Source organism: Labrus mixtus, chromosome 12, assembly GCF_963584025.1.
Source record: "Labrus mixtus chromosome 12, fLabMix1.1, whole genome shotgun sequence".
In the NCBI taxonomy this organism is placed as follows: Eukaryota; Metazoa; Chordata; class Actinopteri; order Labriformes; family Labridae; genus Labrus; species Labrus mixtus.
In genome coordinates this window covers 21,196,210-21,221,501 of record NC_083623.1, presented here as the reverse complement: position 1 = coordinate 21,221,501, position 25,292 = coordinate 21,196,210, and the positions used below count along the sequence as shown (strand labels likewise).

General features: G+C 40.0%; 1 protein-coding gene across 2 annotated transcripts; it reads right to left on the bottom strand.

Annotated features, from left to right (window-relative positions):
- Positions 1-252: 252 nt before the first annotated feature.
- On the bottom strand, positions 253-14,304 carry kcnk13b (potassium channel, subfamily K, member 13b). 2 transcript variants are annotated; one of them, XM_061052537.1, is made up of 3 exons: positions 13,385-14,304; positions 6,132-6,919; positions 253-931 (listed from the first exon to the last, which is right to left on the bottom strand). In XM_061052537.1, exons 1-3 carry the CDS (start codon positions 13,719-13,721, stop codon positions 776-778), a joined length of 1,281 nt encoding a protein of 426 aa, XP_060908520.1. In that variant the 5' UTR covers positions 13,722-14,304; the 3' UTR covers positions 253-775. The 2 variants fall into 2 exon arrangements, with proteins under 2 accessions (XP_060908520.1, XP_060908521.1); XM_061052538.1 differs by lacking the exon at positions 13,385-14,304 and adding an exon at positions 7,894-8,251.
- Positions 14,305-25,292: the final 10,988 nt, after the last annotated feature.

Sequence of the window (25,292 nt, the reverse complement as noted above, 5' to 3'; positions counted from 1 at the left end):
CTTGTAATGAGGTTTCTGTTGGAGGAAGGACAATTTTATTTATTGTTATTATAGAAAGCAATACCAGAGATAGAGGCTGCTGAATATAGCTGTGGAACATTCAGTCATGAAGTGCATGAATCAAATACTCTACTTGTATTCTGCATTGAAGATTCATATGCAGTTATCACTTATCAATGAACGGGGTTTGGTGTAGAGTTTTCTACATGACACCAAACTCTAAATAATAAGAACCACTGTAAGACACACAGCCAAGAAACAGGCATTTTATTAAAGCTATTTCTTCTTCGTTAAATACAGATAGAGCGTGGACATGGTTGGACTTGTAGAGAGTATTGTGAAGTACTGTGGATGAGTGGAAGTTAAGTGAAGCGGTTTGGTGTGAAGAAGCATGTAGTCCATCATGTCTTTAAGGCTTGGGTACAAGATCTCTAGGCAGGAATTTTTTTTACATCACCATGGAAACTGAATTCCTCACAGGGGAACATTTCAGCACACAGAGCGTGGTCCAGATGTGATGCTCCAGCAGACTATCATGCATCTTTCATGTAGCCATGTTCTTGTCAGAGAAGAGAGTTTGATTCTACTCTGTTCTTGCTCGGGGGTCAGCTTGCTCGATGATGGAAAAGTTGTATTCATAAATTCAGTCTTGTTCACCACCTGGATCTTCTGCCGGGGTTTTTATTCAGGAAGGCATTCTTCAGTGTCAATTTGTCCATAACCGTCTCACCCTGCCAGTCTTTTGTACCCTTTAAACAGGATTCACGCTGTTCCCCTATCTGTCAACACTGGTCTCTGCCAGCCGGTTGTTCATGATGCCGAGGGCGCCCACCCCTCCGGAGAATCCATTCTGATGCGAACAGGAGCTGGATTGGCGCGGGTGCCCGATTGCCATCTCGGAAAGCTGCTTCTGCATAATAGCCAGATTCACCTGCAGAGATACAGAAACACAGAGATGTGGAAACTATTTCAGTCTCTCTTCGGAAGTGTTAAGTGCACCCTGTGAAACCAGGATTAAGACAACGTGTTGGTGTCATCACAGGTGTGATAGAAGGAGGCCGTATGGTGTTTTTCTTTTTTCTTTTGTGGGTTGTTATAAATGATCAAATACAAGAACAAAGACGATGAATACTGAACAAGAGTTACTGAAAGAAGCCATGAATTAAGTCTCCCACTCGTCCATTATACAAATGGATGAGTGGAGATTGTCCATGATGTGCTAAACTGTGTTAAACACATAATTGTGAGATGTAAGCACAGATAGCAGCATGACTGTGTGGATGCTCCATTACTCCACCCCCATGGAAACAGCAAAATAAGTGCTATAAAATATGTGGTATAGTGCATGTGAATTTTGTGCAGACATGTATCATCAGTATAAGACCCACTCACTTTGGTGTTCCACTGACTTTTAGGTAACACTTAATTTGAAGGGGTATGCATAAGACTGACATGACACTGTGAACCATGACATGACATATCATTAACATGAAGGAGGCTTTATGGATGTGTATGGATGTTGTCATTAAGTGTCCTGTAAATTATGTCACATTTAATGCAAAGTGGACATTGTTCAGGATGTCTTTGTTATGACAACTTCACATTAACATGTCGAGCCTGATTATCATGAACCTGTCACATGTGGTGAATGTTGGCATTGGCTGTCATTATTACACCATCATAACGGTGTCATGAATCATTTCCTTGACCTCAAGTGAAGTGGGTCACTTTTGACTAGTTATTAAGCTGACAGCCAATGTTAACATTAACCACACATGTTGCCGTCAACACCTTCTTAAATCCATCTGGACTCACTCTGCATGTGCAAAAAACAGATTTGGGCTTGCAATCTTTGCAAAGCAATTTTCTTTTATGAATTAAAACAAAGAGCCCTTGTAAAAAAAAACGTGTATCTAAAAGTGTGATAATCAATCATCATCAACATCAGCATCAATATTTTCTCATCTTGACCTTATTGTCAAATCACTCTTTTGTTTGTCTGATACAAGCTGTATCTATTCCTGAAGTGATTGCTATCAAGCCTCGTAGGGAACAGTCAATTATGAAGATTGGAAAATGAAACACATTACTACGTTTGTGCTATATTTGAAAAAAGGAACATGTGGTTTCCTAATATCAGGGGTTAAGAGTGTGACAGGGTGCTTTAAAAAAATAAAATGAAACAGAACATGTGTAAGAGTGTAACTCCATAAGGTTGGATCCTCGTACCTCAAAAATGTAAGGGAGCTATATTTGGATATGAAGAAACGCTGAGTCATGATTAAACCCCTACAAGCTATGTTCTCTGCACAAAGTTGTATCATCATGGTGTTCAGTGGCGGATTGTAAATAGAGGGCGGTAGTGCGCTACCCACCTACTCCCCACATGGAGAATGACAGACCTTTACTGAATACATACTGCGCCCGCCTGTCAATCAGGTAGGCTTCACGCATTATTGTGATTAACGCTTATCCTTCATAAAATCAAAATGGATAAGTTATCAAAAGATTCAACCCCTTGACGATGTGCGCAAATTGAGACATGAGATAATGAGACCAATTTAGTTTTTTGTACCAGGATGTAAGGATGTTGATTTCTGCTGTAAAAACGGCTTTTTTTAAATGGGTGTGTATGTGACTTCCAGTGCTTCAGCAGCCAGCCTCAAGCAGACGCTCGACACACTGCAGGATTTCGCACTTCTGCAAGGGCTTCATTTTTCAACACCGGAGGTTGCCACTTTTTGATGATGTGTTTTCGGTCTGGGACGCTAGAATCCAGCGCTCCGAGCCCCTCTAGACTCTCGTTAAAAAATTGCACATGCCCTTTTGCTACTCTTTAAAACAACAGGTTAAAGTAGGCAGCAGAGTGATACGTCCCATGAACAAAGAAATAAAGAAAAAGTCATGTTAAACGCCTGTCAGTACAAAGGCATAGAGTGATGTTTGTTAAGTATGTTAAGTTTTAAAGGAGGTGTTCACACATCCAACTATCTCATGAAGTTGATGCGTAGGACATAAAACTATCACATTAGAAAGAAAAAATCCTGCACACTAGTCTTACGTTGCATCACCATTTTATTTATGATCTGTGTTTAAAAAAACAACGGTTCGGTCCCTCTGAAATTTTGTTAAGTGTTTTCTGTTGGCACTTTCCAGTAGGCTATGTGTTAGCATCAAGCTAACATAGTAAGATATACGTCCTGTTCTATATGTGAGAAATCGGCCCACGCTAGAGAACAATGCAGCAGTGAGCACTGATTGAGTTCAAACTTACAATGTTATCCTAATCAAGGATTTTCCTTGTCTCAGTAAATGGATCCATATGACCTTATCAGAAGTATCTGGTCCAATCACTGAGACTGACACACCTCTGAAGATGATTCAGTGTTTGGAGAGAGGTTACAAGTATTAAAGACATTTGTCATAGTGTAACGCCAACACAACTCCAAAGGCTATAATACCAGTTTATATTGGCACGATGTTCAGCTGGTGCTGATTGAAAATGTGCAGCAGTAGCAACACTCTAACTTGTTGTGTTGACAAGTCCCCCTCTGAGGACCTCCACCCCTCCCTCTGATTTAACTCTTATTCCCCTCTGCACAAGAACAACTTGTACAGAGCTATGACATTATTTCAGTTTTTAACATAGAATTCATTGTGATAAAAGACATTTGTGAAATTAAATACACTACTGTTTAAAGGTTATCTTACACACAGCATGTAAGTATATCTTAATAGCAGATTGTGTATTTAAGTGTCCTGATACTACACTATCACACCATTCAGTCATTTCTCAGTCAAGACCCCTCAGGTTCTTAATCAGAGTGATAATTAGGTGTGCAAATTCAAATCTTGTTTTGAATCACAAGAATCCTGGGGTGAATAAGCATCGCTTTGACATGCTGCTGCTCACAATGCTCATTCCTCTTGTCAGTGAAAAGTAGGGGAGCAGTTATGGAAATGTATGGACAATTGACACCTTTGAGTGGCTACAAGGGCTGTTGAGGTGATGATAGCTGTGAGTAACATCATTGGTATTCAGAGACATTTTTACAAATATTATAGCCTGAAAAACAGCTGCACTTTTCAGAGAATGTGTTCTCAAACAGGCCGTTTGGAGATTCTCCCTCTGTGACATTACAAAGGGCAGTAACCCTCCCCAAGTGAGTGTCATTCCCACAGCCAAGTGTTTTAGTGCGTTCTATTAACCTGGGAACTCAAAACCAGAACTGCATTCTGGTTGTGAGTTGGCAACAAGTCAGACAAGCAACATGGGCGCCTAAGGAGCTTCTTTTTTTTGTTAGCTAATACCTGGCAATGACATAACACTACGTGCTATTTAGCGGGCTAAAGTAACATGACAACACGTTCACAGATAGAACATGCATGATACTATCTAAATGATTGATGAAATTACAGAAAACGAGGACTAAGCTGCTGTTATTGTTGATGTCGGCAGCAGGCATATTGGATTTTAGCTGGAACTACTGAAGGTTGTCCGAGTTTTAACTTTGGAATTCCGATTTCGGGGGGGGGGGGGGGGACTCACAGAAGTGCTGATATTCATTACAACATCACTCCCTCTCCAGTGATATTGCTTAATCATATATAAAAGCATCAAAAACGTCTTTAGAATTGGTTTCATTCATTTTTGGTTCAAATTTTGGTGTCAAGATGAGATGTTCTTTTTTGATTTAGTAGTTTTTTCTTTCTTTCATAGATAAGATTACATTTTCTATTAGGGCATTAACTACCCTCATGTTTCTACACTCCCTGTCTGTGATTTTTCTTTACTGCCTCAGTCCTGTGTTAGTTTTTTGTGATTCCTGTTTTATTTTGCATGTTTATGTCTCCTGTGTGTCTTGCCCTGTTTTACTCCTTGCCTTTGTTTTTTCCCTTCCTGTTTGATTGCCTTCTCTACCCTCTTTAGTTCCAACTGTTCACCAGCCTGTTGTCTCCTTCACACACCTGTTTCACATGGTCTGTCAGCTCCCCTGCATATAATCAGTCAGTTTCCCCTTTTATTTAATTCATCATGTGAGTTTCTGCTGTAGGTTCCTTATCTGTTTGCTCTGTTTTTGATACCTGGATATTATTGCGTGCCTTAATGCCATTCTAGGATTTTGTAAGATGCTCTTCTTTTGTGATTAAATATCTTTTTTTGTGCTGCATCATCCTGCCTGACTGTGTTTTTGTGCCTGCATTTGGGTCCAGTTTCCCTGTTTCCACAGTTTGGAACAATTTTGTTTGCATTGGGCTTGCTCATACTTGGATACATAATTACCACAATACAAGCATCATGGAAAAACACACTGCTACTAATCTAGTGTACATTGACTGTTTGAACACACTGCTTCACATCTGTCATCATCTGATAGCGTTAGCTATTGCCTTTTAGGATTTCATTCATAGCTTTGAGAACAGATAGGGGCATCTCAGCTAATGTTGCATGTGTTTGCTAACTGCTAAATATGATATGGATAGCAAAGTCTTTTATGACCCACCAGTGAGCTATCAGAATGAAACTGGAATTTATGTCAAAACAGAAACTCACTCATACTGTTATTTGCGGCACTAAGCAGAGCTGAGCAGATGTCAATCAAATCATGATCGACATCCGCGCAGTATACAGACCTGAGAAATGGTCCACACGGCATCATAAACAGTTTCTTGATCAAGGTTTACTAGCAGTTTATTTCCACTCATATTTGTGTGTTTGCTTTAGGTGCCTCTTATCTTTGATATCATGTTTTTGCTTAATATTTGAGACCAGATTCCCAAAGGATCCAATAACAGGAAGTGTGCATAGGCTGTCAAATTATATTACCTGTATGGTATGGTTCATAAGGAGTTCTGCATTGACATTTGGAGCAGGAAAGCTGCAATCGATCATTCAAAATTCAATACAGCTTATGATGAGGGGGCTGAACGGAGCAGATTAAATAAGGACTTAATGACTGTGGTGACATGACTACAGGGAAACAAGATTATCGAACAATTGTTCTTTCTGCTTCTCATGTGAGGCATTCATCGAATCACCTTTGAGATAAGTCAATATCTTGTAATAAAACACATGATTGTATTAAACAGGTGGAAAGTCCCACAGGCTGCCCCAGACCCAAAGCTCTCACCTTATTGGCTGCTAGAAAGTCCCTCATGGAGATCATTTCCCCAGACATCCTGCGCCCATTGTCAGTCTCGCTCTCGTTGATGGCATCAGTCTCAATGGAGGGGTCTCTACGGGCTCGCAAGTGACCTGGAGCTACCACGTTCCGTCGGGGGTGCCTGTGCGGGTGGTGACCCCTTCTGGGCAAGCAGCAGCGGCAGGGAGCTTCCAGCCTCCTCAGCAGCCAGTTGAGGACCTGCTTGATGACGATGGAGATGACGTTGAAGAGGGAGTAGATGCAGCAGACGCCGGTCAGGATGAAGAGGAAGTTGCCCAGTCGATACGCGGTGGTTGCGTGGCCCTCGTAGACTACCCGCTGGCTGCTCACCATGTCGCCAAAGCCAATGGTGCTGAAGGCCACAAAGCAAAAGTAGAGCGAGTCCAGGTAGCCCCACCCTTCCGCTGCTGAGTACATGAGCGAGGCACAACAGGAAACCAAGATCGCTGCCACCCCTAGAATGAGCATGACGCAGTACACCGAAGGCTTCCAGCCGGCCAAGTCCGCTCCTTTTCCTCCCCCACTCCCTCCTGCTACACCTGCCCTGTTTCCCTCAGAGACTCGTCGGCCATTTTGCGGGAGAACCGCTTTGTTGTGGCGCCGCTCGTGGCAGGACTTGAGGACGACAGCGATGACGGTGATGACACGCTCCAGGAAGAGGTTGAAGAAGAGGATGGTTGCCGCACAGCCGAGGAGGCCGTAAAACATCAGGAAGACTTTTCCTCCAATGGTGGCCGGAGTGGTCATTCCAAACCCTGAAATGTAGATAAAAACATTACAATTAAATTTAAAAAATAAATAAATAAATAATAATTACTGTTTGTGAGACAAGTGAGGATTAAAATACACTGAAGTAGCCAAAGTGTATCTGTATTATGTTAATGATTTACATAAAAGCGTTACCTTCACCTTTAGTGTCCATGCTTCCAGTGCCTCTCATACACACTTTAAATAAAGCAAAGTGCTCTTAGTAAATGAATAGATGAGATGAAAGATGAGAGTGGCCAGCTGCTTTTTATCTTTCAAACCCAACCAACATCCTCTCAAGATGCTTTGTGACATCAATTAAAACACAGTTCTTGTAAGTGAGTATTGTAAGGTGTTTTTTGTGCTGCAACTAGAATATAAGATAACCCAGATATCGAGAAACGACCAAACATTACCTATCACAGAAAAGCAGACTAAATAAAACATATGGATGCATTTCTTGAAGTCGGACAAACACTTTAATTCTTTCATGTATACCCCTCAGTTGACCCTCAACTGGTGTTTTACACATGCTCCACTCTTCCTGCACATGGGCTTTGACCCTGAAGTTGTGCAGCATGAATGCATAGACAAAAGCTGAGAGGCAAACAAGACAAAGGTATCAACATGGTGAGTGTTGGAGCGAGAATGTATGAAATGTACAGAGCTGTGAAGTTGTCCATGTTTAACCGACAAACAACCAGTATGAAGCTTGATAACTTGTTTTTGGATTGTTTGGTATGTGACATAAGTCAACCGGAAGAAAGTCCAGAAGTGAGTGGACCTAGCCTACCATAGGAGAGTTAGACACACTTCCGGAAATTAATCAAATCCCCCCACATGATTGTAAAGACAGTATTCCAGTTAAATAACCTTCAAGCTATAACCGTAGCAGGACTTAACTGTATGTGTAATTGCACTGAGTGAGAATTGTATGAGAAGACAAGGCTTAGGATCAAAGAAAGGTTTGTCATGTTATCACCTCTTTCCATATAAGCTCCTCCTCTCTCACTTGTCCACATGAGCCACCTCTCTCTCTTCTCTCTCTCCTCTCTGCTGCAGGCGTTCATCATGATAAAACAATTATGGTTGCTGTTGATGAAATGATGCGTGAATTTACTGGCATTTAAAGCACGAATGACTAGAAGTGGTCACTCATGACGCCTGTGGAGAAACTCTCTAATTCCAAGTGAGACCTGACGTACTTCAAGCTGTTCACTTGTGATGGGATCACCCATGACGCCCGGTAATGACAGCTGTCAACAAGGCCAAAGAGATCTTTCTAACGACTGCGCAAATCTCAGACCTGTATCCTCTTCACCCCTCATTTAACTCTCCTGGCTCAACCAAGCAATGTCTCTGTCTGTCTTACAGGTATAGCAGCTTAAAGTTATTTAAAATACAATAGAAAGCAAAGACAAATGTAACTGTATTTCGTGTCCTGAAAAAACATATTGTACTGAAGGACTAATTGCTACTGTGCCACAGGCAGGCTTCTTGTGGAGGATTAGATTGCCTCCACATTCAGTCGTTCTCAAGGTGCTAATTTGAGCTGGAGTTTTATTTCACACACGACAATAAAGCCAAATGAGTTGAATTTTATAGATGTGTTTTTGCTTTCCTTCTTGTTTTGTTAGCTTGCCTAAATGTGATCTAGATGGATCATGTTGCCTGTTTAATAAAATAAACCTTTAAAGAAAGAAGAGCAAATGGTGTGCCTCTGTGCCAGTATGACATCTCTGTGCCCGGCTGTCTGTCAGCTTTAAACATGACTGCTGTTAAAGGAGAGGCGAGTTGTGCTACACAGTCCTGACTTTTCACCACAAAGGCAACCTTGGTTTTTTTCTGTTGTCTTGCTGGGTTAGACGGCATCATTATAACTCTCCTTTCTGCCTCTTTTATATGAAGCCACAGCACGCAGGTGATTCGCTCATAGCACTAAGACAAATGGCATTTATTCCTGAACATGTGCAGACAATGATAGAGATATAATGTTACCTTTGAAGTTTGTTCATGGTTGTTCATAGTTTGTTCATAATTTATTGTCATGTCATTATCATTAGAAAAAAAAAAAAGTTACTCTCCATTACTTCAAGTCTTCAAGATTTCAGTAAAAATGCCACCAAATATGAGCTTTTTTATGTCTTGTTTCGTGTGTCCACGCTGGTGGGATATTATTGCTTAGACAGTGATAATAGGTTAGACTACTTTTCACAATGCATTGTTGGTTACAATGAGTCTAGTAGGGTATGAACTGCTCACTCAGAATTGGGACACCATTACAATATGGAGTGTGGGATTTTAGACACAGCATGTCCTACTTCCTGCCTTTGTGTGCTTCCCTCCAGTTTTGATTGCCCTCATTGTTCTCACCGGCATCTTCTTAGTCCCACCTGTGTTTAAGTTGCCCCAGTGCTTTTAGTCTGTGGCTGTTTTCTAAACTGCCTACTATACTAGTAGAACATACTGATTTGGCCAAAATGCAGAATGAAGTATGAAGTATGCAAAAAAAATGCAAGATCCACAGTATGCCAAAAATAACCGGATGTCGTACTGATTATGACAAAATTTACAGTAAGCATCAGACCGGTCTTCTCATTTACCGTTTCCCACAATGCAGAGAATCAAGTCAGGGATTGAAATTACAGACAGCAACGTCCATCATAACAGGGGAAATAATCACAATCAGACAAAACTCACACAAAGATAAAAATTTGGATTCTCAAAATCATGAAAATCTAAATGAAAGGTGTGTGAGCCTCCCTTCACAACAGGGTCCTAAGTCTCTAACTAGACTCTTCTCCTCTGTCGCCCCCCTGTGGTGGAACAAACATCCAAACTCCATTCGATTTGCAGAGTCCCTTTGCACCTTTAAGAAAAAGCTAAAGACCCAGCTCTTTCATGAATACCTTCGACTTTAATGATGATGGGTCTCGATATTATTGATGATGGTAATGACGATGGATTTGTTTGATAACAAAGATTTTAAGATGGTTTCTATACTGGTTAGAGCTCTCAAGAACTGCGGTCAGTGTTGTGCTTTGCACCTGTGTGTCCAATCAGACTCAAAGGTGATCGTTTGCTCTTACTGATGTTGTTTCCTCCTCTCTAGATCCTTGCTTGTGTTCTACTTACTCTCTGATGTACGTCGCTTTGGATAAAAGCATCCGCTAAGTGAATTGTAGAATTGTAGAATGAAAAGCTTTTTTTCAGACTGTAAGTGGATGCTACACTGTAACAACGTTTGCCGTCAGCTGGGCTGTTGTTTACTTCCACATTCCAAGACTAGACCAGCTTAGCCGGGCATACTGCATAATAACCACTTTAATACTACTTAATATTATCAAAAACAGTTTGCAGAATGTACTTCATACTGTGTTCGAAAGTAATATGTAGTAGGCGGTTTGGAAAACAGCCTCTGTGTACCTTCCTTCCTGTGTCACTTCATAACATCTTACCTGCCAACATCTCTTTGTGTTCATTTGAATATTAACCCTTGAGTGTTTCCTCTGCTTCTCGAGACTTTTCCTGTGTTCTGTTGGACTTTTTGGAACCTTTTGTGGCCTGTTTAATTTTCAGACCCCTGAATAAGTGAACTTTTGTTTTGCCCTTCTGTTTTCATAAATCATTTTTGTTAGTTCTGCAATTGAGTCTTTTTTCTTTGTTGAATCCCTCGTTGTGAAAAAGCAGTTTTTTTTTTGGAACTGATCTCGAAATGTGTTTCCAGGAAAGCATTTTCTAGGACTGACAGGTTTGGAAGCTGCAGTATCCAAAAGTCTTATCCCCTGTTGCTACACTGTAGAAGTCAGTTTCTATGATCATTATTTATTTTTGAGAAAACCCATGCAAAAAGCTCAACGGATTTTACGTTTTCACATGAATGCACTATCAAGCTCCCACTATGAGCTGATGTGCAACAAGCATGTAGCCATAAGAGATCGGATTTTTCCTGCCAGGATTAAAAGAAATGACAGTAACGCACACTGGCTTGTTTTTTCCCTTTTAAAAAGTTAACCAGGTATTGTCACTGATTTTTATCTTTTGTTCTAATCATCCAACCGAGAGACTTTCACACAGATCCAAGCCGTTGAAGAGCTCCAGCTGTGCCTCACACAATGCCAGAGTTACCTCAAAAATACTGCAACTACAATGTTTTTTTCTGCCTTAAATTTGACAGTAAACGGAGCAGAGGGATGTTGATTTCTTCAATAGGTTGTTAAGATGATTTAGCTTTCTATCTCAGTCTCAGTAGATTTATCTCTCCATACAATGAAGCATTTACATCAGTGGAAGTCTAAACATGAGCGCTTCATGTGCATATACTCTGACCAAGCCTAATAAAAAAATCTGTCATACTGATCCATGCATTCATCCAAACTCTGAGGCACACAGTCCTGTCCTTGAAGATACAAATTTCAGATGTCTTAATGAGGGGCTTTTCCATAAATTATAGAATAAAAATATTATTTTCACTAAAGTATAGTAGTAAAGGAAAAGTAACCATAGAAACTCATATTCTGACCATGAATTTCAAGAACATTTCTTTTGTCCTTCACATGCATACATCCAAACTGTGACGCACACAGCTTCTCTTTGAGGATGCAATATGAAAATTAGTTTGTGAGGGGCTTTTCCTTACGTTATATACATACTAAATAAAAGGATGGGGGGAGGGTTGGATAACAAGGAAGAGAAATTCATGAGAACGCATGCTCTGTTCAGTTTAGAGAACCTGGATGTCTAGTGAGCGATCACAGCGTCAGAGTATCTCTAGAGGAGGTTACATCAATGATGGTATCAGACACAGAGTTGTATATCTACGATCAGTGATTTTGGAGCACATAGACGTATTTGGCAGCTGTCTGCATACCTTATTACATGTCACACCTAACAATGGCACTCCATCTTAGGAGGATATTTCATTGCTCCTTGATGAAACGTGATGAAGTCTAGTCTGACAGCAGCCTCAGGAAATTGTGGAAGGGCTGATAGTAGAAAAGTAGTGCAGAGCAATTTCTTTGAGATGGTATCTTGAAAAAATTGTCAGTGGATTCAGGAATAATGGCTGGAAAGCCCACACTTTAAGGCCAATTTCTATCTATATCAGTCTACAGCCGCAGTGCATTACAATAGAATGAGGTAATTTCACAGGGTTAAGAATTTCCTGCTACCTCGTTACCATGTCATTTAAATGGATAAAGGCCAAGGCCAATCATCTAATCAGTGGGCCCGTCAAACTGTCAGTCATCATGAATCAACTCAGTCAAATCCCGGATGTGAAATGACACTATCCATCAGGTACTGACATGACGGACAAAGGTAAGAACAGGAGAGGAGCATAAAGTAGGAATCAGCAGGATTGACAACAAAAGGTTTATTGTCACTGTGTGCTGTTGGTGGGAGGGACAGCTGTTTTCTCCTCTCTCTCTCTGTCTGCCTTGCTGACACAGATATACTTGTCCAGCTCTCAGACAGCTCTGGGCACAGTCAGTGCTTAAGTTGATCTCAGGAACAAATCTTGCACTGAAGCAGACCTTGACCTGACTTTTCTTCTTTTATACATTTTCCGAAACCTTCTGAATCTACTCTCAAGGCGACACTCTTCAAGACAAGATCCTTTTTAAACCACAAATCAAATAATGATTCATATCTGGACATGTTATGTGGAACAGAAAAAACCCAAGGTCTTTCCCTTTGGCTCACATTAGCTTAAAATGTTAAATATTCGAGGCACTGGTGGCGCATTGGTTAGTGCGTGCCCCATGTATGGAGGCCATAGTCTTCCAGGTGGGCAGCCCAGGTTCGAATCCCGCCTGTGGCTCCCCTCCCGCATGTCATTCCCCACTCTCTCTCTCCCTGATTTCCAACTCTATCCACTGTCCTATCTCTCCATTAAAGGCACAAAAAGCCCAAAAATAAATCTTTCAAAAAAAAAAAGTTAAATATTTGCTTTTAAGCATATCCAATATAATTCAAGATCTTTTGGGTTTTTTTTATGTTGCCATGAGAACAAATGTAAAGATGTCTCTTTGGGCATAGTACACACAATAGTTGGTTTCTGCAGCCATGGATCACATGCTGTTATGACAATTCAAATAAAGTCAAAAAAGGTGTTTTGCCTAAAATTTTGTTTAATAGCTTTCATCTTGAGCTCAAGTTTTATGAAACTAACCGTTTTCAACAAAGATTTCAGTGCAGGGTAAAGTGAGTGCGCATAACAGTCATTATTTATGGTTTCAGTGAGTGTTTAAATGTTTAATTAAAAAAATGTGCAAGACATTAGTAGTAACTTAAGTTACATTTCAAGAAAGAAGACGCTGTAAAAACATAGGCTACAGACACGCACACAACTATTTACCACTGTTCTAATAAAAGTTCAATTTTGGCTTTTGAAATATTTGCTATTTGAAGACTAGACAGCTACAGTACATGGCAATTAACGCCCGGTCTAAATGTTTCTTCCTCCATCTCACCAATGGTTGACACCACAGTTCCCACGAAGTAAAAGGCGCCGGTGAAGTCCCATCGAGGTCTGATTGTGTCCACGCGGATCCCCGCCACGTTCGCCTCCTCGTAGTTCCTCAGAAAGTTGTTCAGGTCTTTCTTACTTAGGTTATACTTCTGGCTGAAGAGCTCAAACCTCTGCGCCCAGCGCTCCTTCGCCTCTCGCTCCTTTGGCTGCTCCAGCGCGGAGAAGACGGCGGCTCCACACAGGAGATAGATGATGATGAACAATGCCAGGAGCAGGAACCTCGCGTTATCCTCGTTTATTGGACCGGAACCGCAGCAGCCGCCGCTCCTACATGCCATTATGTCGCCGGGGTGCAGCTGCAGAGAGGGACCTGTAGCATGATGCTTCCATATAAAACGCACAGTCTCTGGGAGAGACGTTGGTAAGATAATTTAACGACATAAAAAGTCCTGCGCAGTCGGGTGTAATTATTTAGGCAGGTTATGAGTGAGCTGTCCGAGGCTGTGGATCAAGCATTTTGCTTATGGGCGTCTATGAGCAGCCAAAGTCCGAACCGTTCCAATTGCGTCCCCTAACGACCCCGCACTTCATCTTCACCGTCTCTGTTTCTAATGTCTGTGCTGCCAAGATGCTCACAGAGCTGCAGAAAGACGCGATGCAACCTGTGGATGCAGAGTCGTGCTGTTGTGCGCTCCAGTCCAACGTCTCCAAAGAAGCCCCCACCCCTGTGCGCGCTTTTTACGCACCGCAGGTTGCCGTTCCATATATGGATGAACTCAGATATTTTGTCCATTCATCACTATTTGCGTGGTCTAACTTTCCGTTCTTGGTGAAATCCAGCTATAAATGCCCGATTTCATCCTTTACCAAGTGTCATAAAAAGCAGAATCGGTATACGAGACCTCAACTTGCCTGAAATCGTTAGACCTGATTCAGACAGCGGCCGTGGAGGTTTGATTCCGACAATATAGAGCGCGTTTGCATAGTGAGATCAATATCACTTGACCTTTCTGTTGCTCTGATGAGGGATTCATGCTCCTGTCCGTGCTTACCCGGGGACGGTGTGAGCAAATGTCAAAAACGGAGAGACGCTTCAAAATAAATTATTCAGCAACACAGGGACAACAAAAGAGCTATTTCTGTAAAATTGTGAATTTAACAGCATCTGGACACGTACAAGGACATAACAGAGCATCAGCCTTTCTAGGTCACACTTTTCTAAGTTGTCTTCATGTAAACGGGGCGTATAATAATGATTTAAACATTGATGAGCGGCAACAAGTGTTCCAGTTTAATGTGAATCCTCTCTGCGAGAATGGCGAAGGACTGCCTTATCCAATCCTAAAAAAAAAAAAGCCTTATAGAACAGTTTTGCTCTTTTACTTTGGTAGAAGCCAAGATTGTGTCATTTCAATATCATGTCTTTACATGTTTGAAAAGACTGTCGAAACAGAATTATGGGCTTGCAGTTAAAAGAACGACAAAGTAAGATTCATTTATTTGTAAATATTAAGGATTTCAAGATACAAAATAGAAACTATTTGTATTAACAGAAAACATATCATAAAATAAATACAGTTCTGTTGGTGATGAATGCTTATAATACTGTTTTAATAGCCTAGTAAATTCATTATGAGCGCTTTTTTGTTATGTGTTAACGCTCCAAGATGATCAATTGAAGTAATTGTCAGTGTCCTATATGTGTAATTACTGTTACACAACATAACAAGCGGCTGCCTATGAATAGAGGCTCATCATCTTGAAGTGTGTGAGTGTTTGCAAACGAAACAAGATTACGAGGAAGCCATTTCAGTTTGGAAAATTAGAATAAATAGATTCTGTCTTGGTGGTGCAATTATCAAAAAGCTGCTGTGTTCATAAGATTTCATCCTGTAAGGTAACCTTTTTACATGAATAGCTGGGGGAAATAAAATACAAATTACTAATATTTACCTGTTTCACTGTTTCATGCACATTGGAAGCAAATGAAAAAACATTTTAACTGAACAAAAACGGAAGTAAACAGGAAAGAATGGACTTTTTTCTGTTCACTGGAGCAAAGACTGTTAAACATAAAATGTTAACACTATGCTTCACTACATTATATTATAATATACCAGACCAGACCACACTAGAATATACAAGACTATCTTGTCCTATACTTTACTTTCTTTTACTTTACTAGCCTATGGTATACTGTTATGTTCTGTACTATGCTATGCTATGCAATGCTACACTCGACTGTGCTGTGCTATGCTATACTGAACCCTCAACCTTCCGGTTGGGAGGCGATGACTCTACCAACTGAGCCCCCTCCTTAGGCAGTCACTGAACCCCACATCACTGTCTCTGCTGTGTCAGCAGTGTGGGAATATCTGCGAATGGGATTAATTACAGAAACAATATGTAAATTCCACCACCAGGGGGCTCTCAATCAATCAATATACAATAACAAAAGATTTAGGCTAGCGGGGAATCATGGGACATCGCTCTGCTACACCCCCCAATGTTCTTATACTTTGCATTTATGGTATACTATAAAATGTATACTTACTATATGATGGTTATAGTCAATGGGGGTTTATTTTATATGAGACTTGTTCATCATATATTATTCAGCTAATTACACTTTTTTTTAAAGAAATCTAGTTTGCTACAGGAAATATAATTTTTTGTGCGTTTATAGCAGTGGGCTATTATTTTGAAAGTGCTCTATAAAAATAAAGATTCTTATTATTTAGAAATACAAGCATGCCAAGGACCAATCAGAATTCACAAATCAACAAAGTATGAAAATGTATACTATTCCACAATAAATACTTGTACATTGGACTTCCGTGTATTGCTCTATAGTGAAGTCCATATCGTGTATATTACTTCTTCATCAGTTGAAATGTTCTATTTAATTTGAGTTAAAAGCTTAGTCGAATGATTGTTAGAAAGCTGTACGTTTAGTGGAAGAAAACATTTTGAAATCAATAAAAACCTTTTCAAATAAATGATTTTGTCAAATTATTGATTTCTTTTGTAAGTTCTCGTACAAGAAGGGATATAATATTCAGAGATCAGGTTGTTATAGTGGAAGAACCCCTTCTGTGTGTGTGATGGACACAGCCACACAACAGAAGGTTGTAGGCTGCACAACCCACCACAACACTCACATGTTTTTATTTGCAGCCATTTAAAGGTCCCATATTATGCTTTTTCTGGTTTTATATGCCCTTTAGTGTGTTTTCCAAGTGTCCTGTGCATGTTTAGGCACATCTATTTGCAAAAATTCAAAGTCCGCGGAAACGCGGCTTCCCCTACGTCCTCCTATTAGCTGTAGCATTAGCTGCATGTAACGCTCGGTTCTAGCCCCCCTTGATAAAAATTTGTCAGTCCGACGTCATTGTCAGTGTGAGATCACTGATCTAAGCCCATTGGCTCGTTGTGGCAAGCCCCGCAGCTCAAGTTGCACGCCCGTTAACTTCTGTAGCACGCCCACGATATGCCGTAGCCTGCGGTAGCACAGTAGTGCTAAGGTGCTAATGTTTTTGCTCCCCTTGGACGGAGCCAGTGGCTGCATTCCCAATATCGTAAAAGAGGCGGGACATTTCCGAGAACCGTGCTGAGCGACTGACCAATTACAGCAGACCCGACAGGCCGACCAATCAGATCAGACTTGGCACACGCGGGGACTCTGAACGTGGGCACTTCAGAGCCTTAGAGAGAGAGTCAGAAGCGAGCCGGTGCATGGAGCAGCAGTACATGAAAACAGACACTTTTTTCAAACTTCAGCTATTGTGAACATACTTTAGTAGGTACATAGATTAAATATATGAACCCCAAAAAGGGCATAATATGGCCTCTTTAAAAGGATAGCGCAGGCTATTAGTTTAATTTAGCATTTCTTTATTAGAACTTTTAAGTTAACTAGACACAGTGAATTTAGTTTGTCATTTTGTTAACTAAGTTGTATTAATTAATTTATCTTTTCGTTTGAGTTACCTGGCTGATGCGCTCTCCTTCCTGGTTTGAACAAAGGATGAGTCTGAGGGTGGAGCTTGGCTTTCTGGAAGAGGACCATACCAAGTGCTCAGACAGCGTGGGGGGGATCGAGGTTCCTTGGTGTAAACTTTTAGTTATTTTGAGTGTAGTCCTCCCCTGTGTGTTATTTTTGGGCTGGTCAGCTGGTTTAAATATCCCCCCCAGTTCTCATTTTGTTCGGTCTGTTAGTTGAGTTCATATCCTGTTCAGTAAGCGAGTTATGTTATTTTGACCTCTGACTAACTTTGCTTTTGTTAAACACCATTTTTGAATATGGAAGCCTGATTTTTGAACTTTTAACGTGTGTCTCTCTTGCCTTGACTGCTTGGTCCACGACAGGGTGACACAAGATCCTGTTCCTGCTCGCCCTGTTGGTAATAATCTGATAAAACAACCTTCTTGCTGTGTATTATGTATGACATAACCTAGTGCCATACAAAACTACAATGCACTGCAGTACAGTGGAATAATATTACATTCATATTTAACAAAACGTTTCACTCTCAGCTATCCAACTTGAGTATAAAAGCAGTAAATAAAAAGCTCAATGTTTAATGAATTATTTATTTTGCTTAGTGGAATTTACTGGCACGCCACCATGAACTAGTTTCCTTCCTCAAGCACTAAACCACAAGCAGATTGGGACTGGGATAGTGTGTTTCATAATATTTACTGTGCTTGCTGTTATCTGTACATTGATGCATTCATTTGATTTAAAATATAACATATCTGAACTTCAGCATTATACTTTCCTGTGATATCCTGTCTAATCTGTATTCAAGCATAATCTTGTTCTCCCAGAAGAACTTAATTTCTTTTTAAATACACCAAATGATTCTGGTTGTACTTCCTTGAACTAGACTCTCTTGCCAAGTATTACTGATAGCCAGCTGTAGTGCATATAAATGTTAGATTAATTTAGCACTCTGTTCGTACTTCATGAAGCACTGAGGATTACTGGGCTGTGGGGCTCTGATTTAAATCAAAGACCAGCATTACATTTGAAAAGCTTCCACTCTGATGAGGTTCAGTTCATTTTCAGCAGCCAAAGTTTCATTAGAAATCCATTACTTGTTACATTTTAGAAAACACACATTTCCGGGCTAGAAGAGATCTGTTACCATATTTCTCGAAACTGTTTGAACAAATGCAGCGTAAAATATAAACACCAAAAACGTAACAGAAATTAGCATACATTCAGAGTGCGTTCATGTTGGTGCATGTATCATTATAATTGTGACAAAGTCTGGGCATTCACAAACATGCGTGTGGGTGTGAACATGCCATCTGCTTTCTGGATACTGGCAGACACAACACATAAATCTTGCCTGTATATTGCTTTTAATGTTCTCATCCTCGGTGACCCCCGTTTCCTTTCAACCTATGTACTTGGAAAGAGTGCTAATATACCTCATTAACACTCTTTCACTTCACATGATTATTCAAATCTTCTTGTACAATGTGTTATATTAAGAGTCAGGTCTTTTGAGGATGCGTTTCATTTAGCAGTGCAGTTCTCTTATTTCTCACTTAATGCATATAGTCAGTCAGTCAGTCATATAGATAGATAGACAGATATAGATAGATTTACTTGATTGATCCCAAACTGTGAAATTGTGGAAAATATAATGGGAGGTACAGTTGGTTAGCCTGCTATGTTGGGATGTGTGAACAGATGTATATTGCTAACGTTATACTAACGGTCAGGTTAGCATTAGCAGTATATAATGTTTGAGTATAGTAGGCAGTACATTAGTATATGGTTTGACACACAACCTAGGATTTACCCCCTATGAAAAGCCTAGCTCTATCTAAGCTACAATCAAAGTGACAAAAAAGAAGACAAAAGGTATTAATATGTGAAGTAGCTTTAGATGTACTTTTGATCTTTGGCCAAAGTTGAACTGCCCTCTGATTGCACAGACATGAGAGTTACACTTTAAATACATTTCCCAACCTCATTTTACATTCAGCATTTCACTTTTATTTGACCAAGACTGAATAAATGGAAGAAAAAAATAACAACAGAATAAAACACAACATCTAAGGAGACTGTTAAAGGAGCAAATGTGACATGTAGCGTTTAAAATGGTTACTGCACTCCAAAATTCAAACCCTAGAGTCGATGTGCACACAGGTTGCCATGTTGCAGACACTGAAGCTTCAGTGTTTAACAAACTCTGCATAAGTCTAAGTCTTGAAACCTTTCTGCATTCAAACCTCTCTCCATTATTCCAAAGCATCTCCAATATTTATCCCACATTTCTGGCTGTGGAGTTTATTAGAAAATGCCAAGGATTTTTAGTTAAGGTATAATCAGTTCTATCTGAACCAGTTTGTTTGCCCGCTTCCGTCACTGCAACACCTGTCGGTTTTTCCGTTTGCCTGCAAACCAACCGGTTTCAAAAAGGCCGTGTGGGGGTGCCTAAAAACTGGCTTCTTTTCCGGTCTAAACAAAAATAGACCATTCCACACCAGAAACTTAAGAGGAGGACATACTGGTTGCTGTGCTCAGCACTTCAACATAGCATATTCCTTAATGTGTGATGATATAGTAAGGTATTTTTATGATTTCATTCAGTAGATATCTTACATATTGGTTCTTTAAGCTCAAACATAAATGCAGTATGTCCATCTGGTTTTACATTGTTATCCACTTTAAAGGCTGAATATGCCATTTTTCACACTTAAATGAAGCAGAAATCAAATCTATCCTCTGAAAATAACTCTGTGAGTCATGACTGTCTACAATGAGTGTGACATCCGAGTCCCGCTGACTGTGATGTTGTCTGAGCTGTAGCTACAGTGTGTTAACATGGATGGGACGGCTGGCTGGCTCATCCCCTTGCGTATGAAAGTTGTTTGATTGAGAAGAATAACATACTATACTCACTGCTTATTTGAATGTCACGTAAGCGTTTTTAGATCACGATCATTTCATGTAAATTTACATGCAGTGTGAAGCTACGAGCAAAATAAAGAGCGCTAACATTAGCATGCTAACACAACAATGCAGCGCGAGTTGTTTTTGTTTTATGCTGGTGCTCAAGGGAGATATGTACTGGATCAAAAAATCGCATATTCTTCCTTTAATGAGGTTTGACTGTTCATCTTCTCTCCTCTCCTCTTCTGAAATGAGGGTAACCAAAGTGGATGGAAATTAACATACATTTACATTTATTTTAAGATTTTCTGGAAATTGGATCATGAATTATTTTTAAATTAAACTCCAAGGGAAATTAAGATACATTATCCCTTTACCCTCATTTCAGTTGCATCCTGTCAGAATATGAGACAAACAGCATGCCTGAAATAATATAATGCTCTGGTGGTCTTATTTGGAAAAAAAAAATTATTCAAATTATTATTAATTAAAATGTGTTTCAATTCTTTTCATAGTGATTAATGTGCCGAAGTATACCAACTTTTTTAATTTATATGAGTGACTGAAGCATGTAATCACTTACTGTTCATGTAGGTATGAGATCTGTTTCCATGGAAATACATTGGGAATATTCAAATAAGGCTCATTCATGAGCCTTATTGTGCTGTAACCTAATTAAATTTGTTCTTGTACTTTCTTATTCATAAGCATGTCTCCCAGGATTTTGACACTGGTGCAGCTTCAGCACTGGCCACTTTGACTCCACCATTATGTTTTCTTGCCAAGGTCATAGCCATTTGTCAACAGCCTCTAAATCTTAAGTGGGCACTTCCCCCCATTTTGATTTGCTTTAGAGGCAGCATCATTAGGCTGGAGGTCTAATGATTTGCACACAAACACTCACACTCACACACATGCACATAAACATATACCTGACTTCTAAAGCAGGACCCTTTAATCCTCTTGGGTCTACAAGATTCTATACTGCTTAGTTGTCCTCAAGCAAGACTCTGGATCTGAACAACTCCTAGCTGCAGAGTTGTTGTTGTGTAGCTGAGTCTGACTTTTGACCTCCCTCTGGAGATTGGCAGGAAAAAGAGAAACCTCTTGTTGGAGTCAGAGCTGTAGCCTTTATACTAAACCTGGAGTGTAAAACAATAAAATATCCTGGTGAAACAACATTTTCTGTAGACTGTCTTATCTCATATTGTTAGAATCAACGACAGTAAAGAAGCAATATTTCCTTTTCACACTTGATCAATCAAGATTAAGGGCCCTGTTATGATGGTGGAAAATAAGTGATTTAGGGCGCGTCTGTCTACAGTTTGCTAGTTATGCTGCACACAATCTGAGCGCAGAGTTAAGTGTAGAGTGCAGAGAGGTTGGATTATGATGCTTGATTATACACGGACGTGCATTGTGAACTCGTATGCCCATCTGTCTAATGCGTCCTGTAAATAGAAAGTACATTCTGCCCAGCGGACTTTAGACTTTAGACCAGGTTTATAGGTGGTCTAAGGCACAGTTGTTGTTTTTTGCGTCCTCAAAATAGGAACGCACCGGCTTCTCACTTGACCACACCTAATTTCAAGACAAACACACCCCTGAGCGGTTATAAGAGCCCTAGTTTATTTGCTATTTAAACAACATGAGCGTTGGGCATGAAAATGATATCTGCATTAGTTGGAAAATAGGAAGACAGAAGCACTGCACGCCTGGCATACGATAGGCCCCTTAATGTTTAGAGTCCAACTGCTATTTGTTCAAATACTTTTATTATTAACTTTTATTTATTTTTGGTGTTGTAGCACTTCAGCTTCTATTACAGCACATGGTTTAGGATGATAGAAAGGACCTTGTAGTATGTCAACCATCTTTAACAACTAAACCTTGCATGTCATACATTTCCCTAAATATGAAATAGTATAACCTCTCAGAAGAAAGTTGCCTCTGTAGAACACAACACATTAGAGCAACTAAATGTGAAAGGCAGTAGGCTGATAGCAATAAAGTTGCTAAGTAGCTAGCTTCAATATCCAATCAATATGGCTTTTAGGAAAAATATAGGCTGTGGCACAAACTACTCACTATATACTGCACTATAGTATAAAAGTATAGCTGCCTGCTCCCTGATCACTGCAGATGGAAGAGAGGACGCTGACCAGCGTAAACACTTTAATGATGATGACAGGCATGAGACCACAGTCTGTAAGCAGGAAAGCTGAAGGGAAATAATATTTGCACAACGTGTTCCTCGGATGCTGCTGATTGTTTGCTGTGCTGCACCGTGAAGTCAATTCAGAAATTCATCACTCCAACCAGAATTGGTACAGACATTGCTTAGATGCTCCACCTCCCACTTGTCAGATTTTGCTTGGATCCACTGAATGGTGTGCTCGTCTTGTAAGTTAACATTTACTGAAATCAGTACTGTAGGCAAAACATCGAACTTAACCAAATCTCACAACAGTCCTCAGGAACAACAGCAAGTATGCTAACAGCCTGCACCTTTTTTCAAGATTTATTCGATGGCTTTCATGTCTTTTTTCAGATAGATCAGTGGATAGAGTCAGAAACCATAGAGAGAGAGAGGGAATGGGCAATGACACTTGCAAAACATCTACACCAAGTAAAGTCTTAATCTTAGCTTAGAAGAGGCTTTTCATTTCATACTCACGATTTTAAAAACTACAGTTTTGGGATAATTTCATGGCTCTATGTATCATTATCAAGAACAAAAATTATACTCCAGTTCAACTAAATCATAGGTTTCTGTTCAGTTCTGGCCAATAAATTCACAACGTCTCTCTTTTTTCTTTGTAGGGAGACATTTATCTACTGAACAGACAGTAACCATAGTAACTGGAAACTAGGCTATAAAGTACTCTATATAAACAATTGTAAAGCTCACGAGACCGTACAGGGTGCTATCTTAGACGGTCAATAATCCATCAATAAGATGTTCCAAAGAAATGCAGGCTATCAAGTGCATAATTTAAAACCCTTTTTGCGTCAGTATACGTGTGTGTGTTTGAGGGGTTGCTTTGTCTGTCTTATAATTTGTCCTTATCCTCTTCAACACAACCTCGCAGATTTAGTAAATGGGTTTCAGTCATAACATAATAACAAGGCCACAATACAATTTGTTGAATAATCTTTTTTAACAGGGATGGAAAAAGATGGATAACATACAACATACAACAGAAGCATATAACATTTTGACTATTGGATTCTGCTGGCAGTTTCAATCATACGAGGATTTTTCTGCCCACTAAAACAGGGAAAAAGACCAACTTGTGGTTTATCGTGTGTATTGCATTATGTGGTCTTAATTATGTAAGTTGAAACCAGTGCTGTAAAGAAAAGACGTCTGTTTAAATGTGATAAAATGTATCAGTGAGGCAGAGCATTTTACCGACTCCAATTAAAACCTAAAATAATGAATTTGTCTGAAATTACATTGTACTAACATCAATGAGCCGGACGAAATACAACTGGTTATATAATGTTTCTATTTTCAGTAAATAGAAAAGAGCACGACACTTACAAATAGTAGTATTTGAGATGGAACAGAAAGACATGCTCACCCTCTTTTGGTCACCATATTGATATCCATTCATCCATAATATGATCTATAACTACTCCGTGTGGGGGCCAATCCTGCCTGTCACTTAGTGAAAGGTATACACACACACACACACACACACACACACACACACACACACACACACACACACACACACACACACACACACACACACACACACACACACACACACACACAACACACACACACACACACACACACACCTGGGGGTAATTTAAAATAATCAATTAGAGTTTGCACGTATTTGGACTGTGGGTGTACAAAGAGAAACCACGCATGCACAGGGAGAACATGTAAACTCTGCACAGGTTCAAATTCCCAGCCAGTGATCAGAAACCTTCTTGCTTTGAGGCGGCGGCACTAACCATTACACATTGCTCATCTGAGGGTGGCTGTGGTTGAGTCGGTTGTTTCTTAACCTGAAGGTCGGTGGTTCAGTCCTAAAGCTCCTGCTGTGACATATAGAAGTGTCCACACTGAAACCAAATTACTCCCACTGCTGTGTCCCACACACCAGCAAGGTCCAAGTCCATTTATCATCTACACCACTGTGCAGCTACATATACTGAATGCAATGAAACTAAAACGTTCTTGATACAAGTTCATTTAGATAAAATATGTAACATAAACTTGTGAGATGTAAATTCATCCAATCAATATGTACAACTCAGCCCATTATATTGAAATGCTCTGCTTATTTTCAAAATAATATTGCAGTTGAATCATTCTTTTTGTCTGTTTTTATTTCACAACACCAATTTCTCCCATGATTTAGTTTGAGTGAGTCTATGAGTGTGACTGTGTGCAAGTTTGGGTGCTGGTGAGTGTGCCGAAGGCCTTCATCCCCTTTGCCTTTAATGCTCACAGATTCTTTTCAGTCTTTGATGGAAAAACAACACCAAGGGAATAGTTCTGTGACACTTTACTGTCCAAGGCAGGTGGAGACAGGAGTAACTTCAGACCACTGTAAATGTTCAGCAATATTGAGCTATGGTTCCATTTGAGGAGAAGTGATCATCCACAGAAACTGAAGAGTCTGAACAAAGTTTAACCTAAAAGACTTCATTCTGGAACAATCCTTTTAGAGATCCTGTGGACGCTGATGATAGCTGAACTGTGATTGTCACCTTGACCAATGTAATGTCTTCCACCTCTCCTGAAGCAATCACCTTGTCTGAAACTCTGAAGCAAGGAACAGATCTGTTCAATATCTTGAGAAACACCATCTAAAAGAATATGTTTAGCTTCACCTGCATGCAAATGTCTGTTTATATGACTTATATCAAGCTAAATATTGCAGATGCATTGCTCTTCTTTTGCTCTCCACACAGACTGTTTCCAGTATACAATCAAAGCCCACTGAAATGCTAGTGGACAACTTTACTCATC